Source organism: Lactuca virosa, chromosome 2 (assembly GCF_052849685.1).
Source record: "Lactuca virosa cultivar CGN04683 chromosome 2, Lactuca_virosa_CGN04683_v6, whole genome shotgun sequence".
Lineage (NCBI taxonomy): Eukaryota > Viridiplantae > Streptophyta > Magnoliopsida > Asterales > Asteraceae > Lactuca > Lactuca virosa.
Window position 1 is genome coordinate 238559297 of NC_136427.1, and position 8659 is coordinate 238567955.

The window sequence follows — 8659 nt, forward strand, 5'->3', positions numbered from 1 at the left end:
TATGTCCTACTTGACTTAGGAATTCCAACAACGTTAGATTCATTTATAGCCGCTAATAATGGGACGTGGGCGGTGCATCATGAAGTCAGAATTAAAAACATGACTATTGGACATCTCCATACCTGGATTAACTATTGTAGAGAAAACAAAAGGAAATAAAAACACAACAAGAAAACTTGGAGATAGCGTTTCACATGGGTCAACCTCTCCCATAACGTACGATTACTAGTGTAACATACTCAAAATGAACTTATAGCCATTTTGGAAAAAATTGAACCTTGGGGTCTAACCGATAAATACTGAAAGTTTGTCGTCCAAAAGTTACAAAAACCACCAAAACTTTTGACCTTTTTAACGTGTCTCCGAGTTTTCTTCACCGTGTAATCTCGTCTTCCCTGTTCTTCATAATCTATCGACATTACCTGAATCTCAACAAATTTGGATACTGCGCCAACCAATTTTTAAATCTAAACTCCCTTCCAGACAGAAAACACCTACAGACGATTGACCACCGTCTTCGCCTCCCCATCGTTCCCGTCGTTCGTCTTCCATCGTTGCTCACTAACTCCGTCTTTGGTTGGATTTTGTTCGTAAGCTTTCGGCTTTTCACTGGGAGATAATTCAGGTACCATAAACCTTAAATTTACAATTCCTAAATCTGAAAAAAAAACTACCATAACAAAGAACCCCCAAATGTTTAAAACCCTAGAGAAAGAAATATTTTATTAATTCTTGTAAATTGGATCACTAAGTCATATATAGCTAGAACAATGTTGACCTGGTTAGGCATTGTAACGAAGTTTATAGTGCTAATTGCACCAATCTGAAAGTAATTTGGAGCTTAAAGCTAGACAATTTACTTGTAATTTACCGGGTATGTTATATCCTCTGTTTATCCGACTCAATCCTTCTCATGTCTCTGATTATTAATTAAAGATTCCTTTGTCCGAGAGAATAGCTCGGTTTATAAGAACCTGAAAGAACTCACAGTTCACATTGCAAAGCTCATGCTTATGACTCTTGATGTGTATGTTTACATTCTTGCCAGCCACCAGGATAGAAGGATGTGGTAGGGTTGCTATAAGTTAATCTACCATGGCAGGACTAGAGGAATTGAAAAAGAAACTGGTACCACTATTCGATGCAGAAAAGGGCTTCTCTTCAGGATCAACCATGGATCCTTCTGATTCATACATGGTAATATAACAATTAGAGGTAAAATTCTAAAGCAGATCACATCAACTTAACCGATTTTGTATTTTCTTCCATGAAGCTATCAGATGGTGGAACTGTCAACCTACTCAGTCGATCTTATGGAGTATACAACATTAATGAACTTGGATTACAAAAGTGCACATCAAGAGTAACAAACGATGTAGATGAAAGAGAAAGGACTTATAGATGTGCTTCACATGAAATGAGAATATTTGGAGCCATAGGCAGTGGTGCAAGCAGTGTAGTTCAAAGAGCTATTCATATCCCGACTCACAGAATCATTGCATTAAAGAAGATCAACATTTTTGAAAAGGTATGCAACTCTGTATGTGTATTTCAGCACATGTAGTATGGAAATTCGATTCCATCACTACACTCACCTTCAACATTCTTTTTCATACCAGGAGAAAAGACAACAGCTTCTTACTGAGATAAGAACATTATGTGAAGCACCATGTTATCAAGGTCTTGTGGAATTTTATGGAGCTTTTTACACTCCTGACTCTGGGCAAATAAGCATTGCTCTAGAGTACATGGATGGGGGTTCATTAGCTGATGTTATAAAAAGACAAAGATGTATACCAGAAGCTGTTCTTTCTTTAATGGTTCAAAAACTTTTGCAGGTAAATATTCTTACTTGTTATCCTAAGATTCATACCTCTTTTTAATATTTGTTATTAATATATTTATTATTCTTCAGGGACTAAGCTATCTGCATGGAGTTAGATACTTGGTCCACAGAGACATAAAGCCTGCAAATTTGCTTGTGAATCTCAAGGGGGAACCAAAAATTACAGACTTTGGGATAAGTGCTGGTTTAGAGAATTCCATGGCAATGGTAAGTGTTTTGTTTTTTTTAGCCTCATTTTGTATTAAATACAACGTGAAGCTAACGATTATTAATAAATGTGGTTGTAATATTCCTAGATCCTTTTTTCAGTGTGCTACATTTGTGGGAACTGTGACCTACATGTCACCTGAAAGAATCAGAAATGAAAGTTATTCATATCCAGCTGATATCTGGAGCCTTGGTCTTGCTCTTTTTGAGTGTGGCACTGGTGAATTTCCTTATACAGCAAATGAAGGACCTGTTAATCTTATGTTGCAGGTAATTTTGTCAACTGCAGTATATTGGTTTTTTCTTTTATTCTTGCTGATATATATATATATATATATATATATATATATATATATATATATATATATATAAATTTTTATTTCCCACATCTTAATAGATCCTGGAAGATCCATCTCCATCACCACCAAAACACATTTTTTCTCCAGAGTTCTGCTCATTTATTGAGGCTTGTCTACAGAAAGATGCTGATGCAAGACCAACTGCAGAGCAGGTAAGAAAAAAGAGCCTTTTGTCTATGGAAACACTATTTGAGTAAAAGTAGTGGCAATTCACAAGATATTTATCATTTGCTGATTATACATTTATACTTTTATGCAGCTTCTTTCACATCCATTTATCACAAAATACGAGAATGCCAAAGTCGACTTAGCAGCATTTGTTCGTAGCATTTTTGATCCAACACAAAGAATGAAAGATTTGGCAGATGTAAAATGACAAATTTACCCCTACTTATATACATGCTTTACTAGATTTTCATTATACTTATGTTTCAATCTTGTATTTTTTTGTTTCATCAGATGCTAGCAGTACATTACTATTTGCTTTTCGATGGGTCAGATGAACTCTGGCAATCTGCAAAGAGCTTCTACAATGAATCATCAACTTTCAGGTTCATCTAATTTGAGTTTTCTCTTTTTATATATTTTGTTTATAATTAATTTATAATACATAATATATATAAAACCATTATGGCATCTTTGATTTACTATTTTCAGTTTCTCGGGGAAAGAATCTACTGGGCCTGATGATATTTTTAAAACTTTATCAAATATTCGGAGTACATTAGCTGGTGAATGGCCTTCTGAAAAGCTTGTGCATGTTGTTGAAAAGCTACAGTGTAGGGCCCACGGTGAAGATGGAGTTGCAATCCGTGTTTCGGGATCATTTATTGTTGGAAACCAGTTTCTTATATGTGGAGATGGCATACAGGCAGAAGATGTGCCAGATTTTAAAGATTTAAATATCGACATACCTACTAAAAGAATGGGAACATTTCAAGAACAGTTTATTATGGACCCTGGAAATATCATTGGCCGATACTCCATTGCCAAACAAGAGCTTTACATCATCCAATAAAAAAGGTCTTTTTCTTTTCTTGACTAAATCACCATTTTACCCTTACATACTTACATTCCAACAAACACTTTTCACAAATCATTGCTATTATGATGTTCAGGTGGTGAACTGAACTATTTCTGCTAGTAGTTGGAGTTCTTTCTCTTCTTGGTTGAATCTATGTATGTATGTACAAAGTGTTTAGGATTTGTTCCACACTAGGAGTAACTCTGTTTTTGTGTAATGTTAATTTGTTGTAAGTTAGTATCAATATGGGAAATGTACCCATTTTTATATATTTCTAATAGGCTAATACCAATATACTTGTGTTTCTTTATCTATAACACATTAAGAACGTACTTATATCTTTTTTTGCTGATAATGGCAATATGTAACTCCTAATAGGAACATATTTACATCTGTTTACACATAAATAACGTGTTTAAAATTCCTTGCCCATGATGGTGACATACGTATGTTTTTTTAGCAATGATAGCAATATGTGATAAATATTAGATATTATGGGTAAAACATGTTAGTATGTTGTTAATTAAGTGTATAAAATGTAAGTATTCTGCTCATGTTGCTATCACTCTTAACATGTCCATACTCATATAGTGTTGTGTGGCGGTTATTTAAAATCTACTTTTGAACCACTTGGGTTGTGGTGACTTGGTAAGGCATGTGGAAGATATGGTGGATAACCTATTGACCCATGTTCAAATCCTGGCACTACTCAGCCCTTGTGGCCATGGAGGTTCGCCTGCAGTGACTCCAGGGCATGAGGCAAAGCCTCATGTTTGCAGCGGGGGATTAGTCGGTGCGCGAAAGCTGGCCCGGAAACCCTCGTTAGGGAAGTTCCCTTTCCAAAAAAAAAATCTACTTTTGGATATACTTAACGTGGTATATAATGTGTTTAAATTTAAACAAAATTAGTGTTACCAGATTTTGATGACAAATATTAGTACACATCCAAAAAGATCGGATAGAAGTACAAATGCATAATCTAAAAACATATGTTGATTTTTATCTAAATCTCACATTTAAATTCAAACATAGTAGATAATCATAGAGAACAAAATCAATGTTATCGTATATTTTATAACAGATATATCTAAAAGGATCAGATAGAAACAGAATTTAAAATATATTTTGATTTTTATTTCAGTTCCAGATAAAACGATTAGATATCATGGATTAAAATTTAAAATAAACGTAGAGTTTTGGTTGCAAAGTAACCACTGATTGTTGAAATTAACAAAAAAACACACTATCCTTTTAAGTGAATGATTTTATCATATTGTAAATTGAAATGAAACTAATATCTAATTATTAAAGTCTTTTATTTTAACATATTTTGCATTTTGTATTTAATAATAGAGGTCGGAAATGAATAAACTAAACTATTAGAATGAGATAAGAGAAATCATTTGTTCTATCGAATGAAATAAAACAAAATTAATCATTTCTTGATTGTTTCTATTTTGTTGGTTTTCATTATGTGGACACTAGGTTTTTTATTTTACGTGAATTCTCCTGTGAGACGAACATTTCTTAAAAAAAATTCAAAAAATTAATCAGATAAAAAAATATTTTTCGAAACTTGGTTTTATTTTATTTATTTTGTTTATAGATAATGTTTTTTACAAGAAACTTGTTTCTGTTTTTATTTACAAATTTAATTGAATGCGGATGTTTATTAATATTATATCAAACTATATACTTGAATGATTAATTATATAATACGATCAGTATTGATGATATACAAATATTTAATATGTAAACTTATATTATCATGCTGTCAATTTATCCTTTATATTTTTATCTCAACAAACAAAATAACCTTATTTGCGTTTTTTAAATTCCAAAAATAAGAGGCATTAATCTCATGATTCATAATGACATAATCTGTAATGAAAAAATTGCAGAGAAATCGTTAAAAAATTGGGCCAGCAAGCAGAAATTCTGGGAATCTTTTGGGCCCCCGGTCTGCCACCATCTGACTCGGTAATCATGCCTTACCCACCGTCAGGTCACGCACCACTACCGGTCCAACACCATGTAAATACCAACTCCGCAGAAGGGTAATACTGGAATTTTCAAAAGCGCGGGAAAAAGAGCCGTTGTAAAAATAATGGCGCCAAAATTCCCAAAATTTAACTCGATTTATCTCTGTATTTATCATTTTATTGTTTGCCGCCTCCATTCAAAGCTCCATTATTCAAGCTCCTCTTTCTCATAACTCTATATTCTCCATTTTGATTTTTCGCTCGATATTTTTTCTTCTTCACATCCTCTGATCAACGAACCTGCTTTTGATCGTAGAAAGCTCCGTTTTCCGACTTCAAGTTATGGGTTTCTCTAAAAAGCATCAAGTAGATGGAGATATAATGGAAGGAAAGACATGGGTGATTTCTGGAATCACCATGGGTGCTCCCTTGAGATCTGTATCGACTAATAAAGCAAATGGAGAGACTGATGAAGGCTCAAACTCGGGTTCAACGACTCCGACATCAAAGGAATCGAGGTTGTCGGAGAAGTTTCGATGTCCGCCACCACCAGCACCAAAGAAGCGTCGGCCGGTATCCAAGTGCCAGAAGAATGGCGATATCCAGTTTTTCAATTCACCGGAGTTGGATTCTTTTTTCGAAAATTTTGCAAATGCTGAGAGAGCCAAATACAAATCCCGTTCGTAAGTTTCTAGGTTTGCCATGAATATTTTTATTTTCTGTTTTGATTTCAATAGTTTGGGACAGATTTGGTTTATAAATTATAACCATGTACAGATTATGTGTATATGAGCATTAATAAAGTCGGAATTTCATATGAGATTGATTATCTTTGTTAATTTGGTTTTGATGATCAATGTTTTAGCCTCTTCTCTTTCTGAAATAAATTCAACAATTTCTAGTTGAGTTATTTAGAAGAATTACATCGTTCATTTTAGAATTCATCTCAACATTTGGCTCTCATGGGGATTGGGTTCAGGTTCAGATATGTGTTTTGAAAATTATTATCTAATTATTATTTGAAATCGTAATAGTTAGTTTTTAGTTTTTGGATAATTTTTTTTGAATTTTAAATAAATTAATAAACTTTAGAGTATAAAAATAAAAGCACTAGTACTAATAATTAAAAGGTGAAATATACTGATTTTTTTTTCTTTTATTCTAATCTAATGTTTGTTTGGGACGACTGACTATTGTTAAAATACAAGATTTTTCCCTAATTTCAGATATTTTTAATTCTAATGCAACATGCATTTTTCTCTAATTTCTTTGAAAAATATATCAAAATCAGTTTCTTATAAGCTAAGTAGAATTAAAAAAGCACTCAAAAAATAATTATCACATAATCATTATTTAAACAAACATACAAACACCATAAATTTTAGGGATTTTCTAATATGTGCCCTAAGGGCACATATAGGAAGTATTAATTATGAAAAATATTACCATAATTAAATTCAAAATACATTTATTATGGAGATTATTAATGCATTTTACATTTAATTATGGTAATATTCCTTATAATTAATGTATTTTACATTTAATTATGGTAATATTTGTCATTAATTAATGCTTCTTATATGTGCCCTTAGAGCACATATTAAAAAATCCCTAAATTTTAATTAGCAACTAGAGATCTTAGATCACAATTAACTTTATTAAGATAAGGTTGATAAGCATTCAAAATAGTAAGTTGGATGATATATTTGCTTAGAAGAGAATCTTACATATTTTTGATAACCCATAAAGTTGTATCCTTTTACACTATCTTTTCAAGTTTTTTGAGAAAAGGGAAAAAGGCAAACAAAGGAAAATAATGAAAATGATTATTAAATCCGTGGGATCGAGTTGAGAAAAAAAGTAACACTCTTTTATGTTTTTGAAATGGAAAGAAATATAGGAAAACTGATAATTCTTTAGCTTTGCTCTTTCAATGTGTGTATATAGTAGTATGAATGTAAAAACATACACAAATATATTAAACCTTTCATGACAAATTGACAATCTCAAATAACATTCATTCAAGCAAAAACATTTCAGCCACATGGCCGGATACTTAGGTTATACAAACATTGCTAAAGTTGTTCGACGACACAGATAAGTAATATTTTTCAGACACCAACTCAGTGCAAATCACTTCGCGAATTAGCAATAAAACGTTTTCTAAAACCATTTCTCACGAATTTCGCAAAAGAATGTCATTTCACCTAACTTAAAAAACCGTAGACTCGACTTAACATAAGCATTTCTTTAAGACGTCTAGATTTCATGTTCCATTCCTATAAGACCCTTGTTATTTTTTACACATAAAATGATCAAACAGCCTTTAATTTGGCTCAAACTCTACTTTCTTAAGCTCCACGAAAAGTAATATCGAATTGTTTGGATCATAATCATTCTCGTTATGTTATGTCATTTGGCTAAACATCAAACAATGTAACTGTTATTCTTCTTGATGTAATAATTATGTTGTTCAATAAACCATACAAGCTTCACATAACTATTTAAAATACGTATTAATAGAGACAGTTAATCGAAAATTTTGTTGACTAAAATAAAAATAATGTTACGAAGATGTTGATTTTATGGACGCAATAAAACTAATAGACACGAGACTTTATTGGATAAGTATATATTAAATCTTGAGTGTATGTTTTGACTTAATTATTATTATTATTACTTATAGCCGCTTTCACACTCACAACCGTTGGATCACTTCAAACCCACATCCGTTGGATCGCTTCAACTTTGCATCACAACCGTTCTAATTCGCTATTTATGGGTATTTTACGGTTTTTTTGCTTGATGCACAACTTCACAGAAGACGGTCTTCTTCTCCACGTCTCCCCCACGTTCCTCGCAATCGCCGGTTGTCTCCTCCCACAACCATTCAATCGGTTTCTCAACCTCCTTCCAAGAGTGATTTAGTTGCCATAAACTTCTTTCAATCAATATCGATTCCTTCCCTATTTACCGCTTCTTCTCCAAAAACCGATTCTCTTCATTGGTTGAAGCCAACGGCTTCCCCCGCTTCTTCTTCCCCATGATATTTGCTTGCCATGTTTTTCCCTATATAGGGGTGATTATGATATCTACGATTGACTTTACTTCATTTAGCATAAAGACTAATGTCTTCTGAAATTGAAGATAAGGCAGATGTTCGGTCCCTCAATCTAGAGTTTTTATATCGTCAATCATAAAGGAAATTAGCTCCAGAGAGAATCAGAAGCATCAAGCATCA

General features: G+C 32.8%; 2 protein-coding genes across 2 annotated transcripts; both read left to right on the plus strand.

The window, feature by feature from the left end:
* Nucleotides 1–344: 344 nt before the first annotated feature.
* On the plus strand, nucleotides 345–3791 carry MKK3 (mitogen-activated protein kinase kinase 3). The gene is made up of 11 exons (XM_079079811.1): nucleotides 345–625; nucleotides 1049–1197; nucleotides 1274–1528; nucleotides 1620–1838; nucleotides 1916–2053; nucleotides 2156–2323; nucleotides 2451–2564; nucleotides 2672–2779; nucleotides 2872–2963; nucleotides 3070–3435; nucleotides 3531–3791. Exons 2-10 carry the CDS (start codon nucleotides 1096–1098, stop codon nucleotides 3428–3430), a joined length of 1557 nt encoding a protein of 518 aa, XP_078935937.1. The 5' UTR covers nucleotides 345–625; nucleotides 1049–1095; the 3' UTR covers nucleotides 3431–3435; nucleotides 3531–3791.
* A 1969-nt stretch (nucleotides 3792–5760) lies between these two features.
* Nucleotides 5761–6257, plus strand: LOC145158330 (cyclin-dependent protein kinase inhibitor SMR6-like). The gene is made up of 2 exons (XM_079077244.1): nucleotides 5761–6097; nucleotides 6196–6257. Exons 1-2 carry the CDS (start codon nucleotides 5761–5763, stop codon nucleotides 6255–6257), a joined length of 399 nt encoding a protein of 132 aa, XP_078933370.1.
* The last annotated feature ends 2402 nt before the right edge of the window (nucleotides 6258–8659 follow it).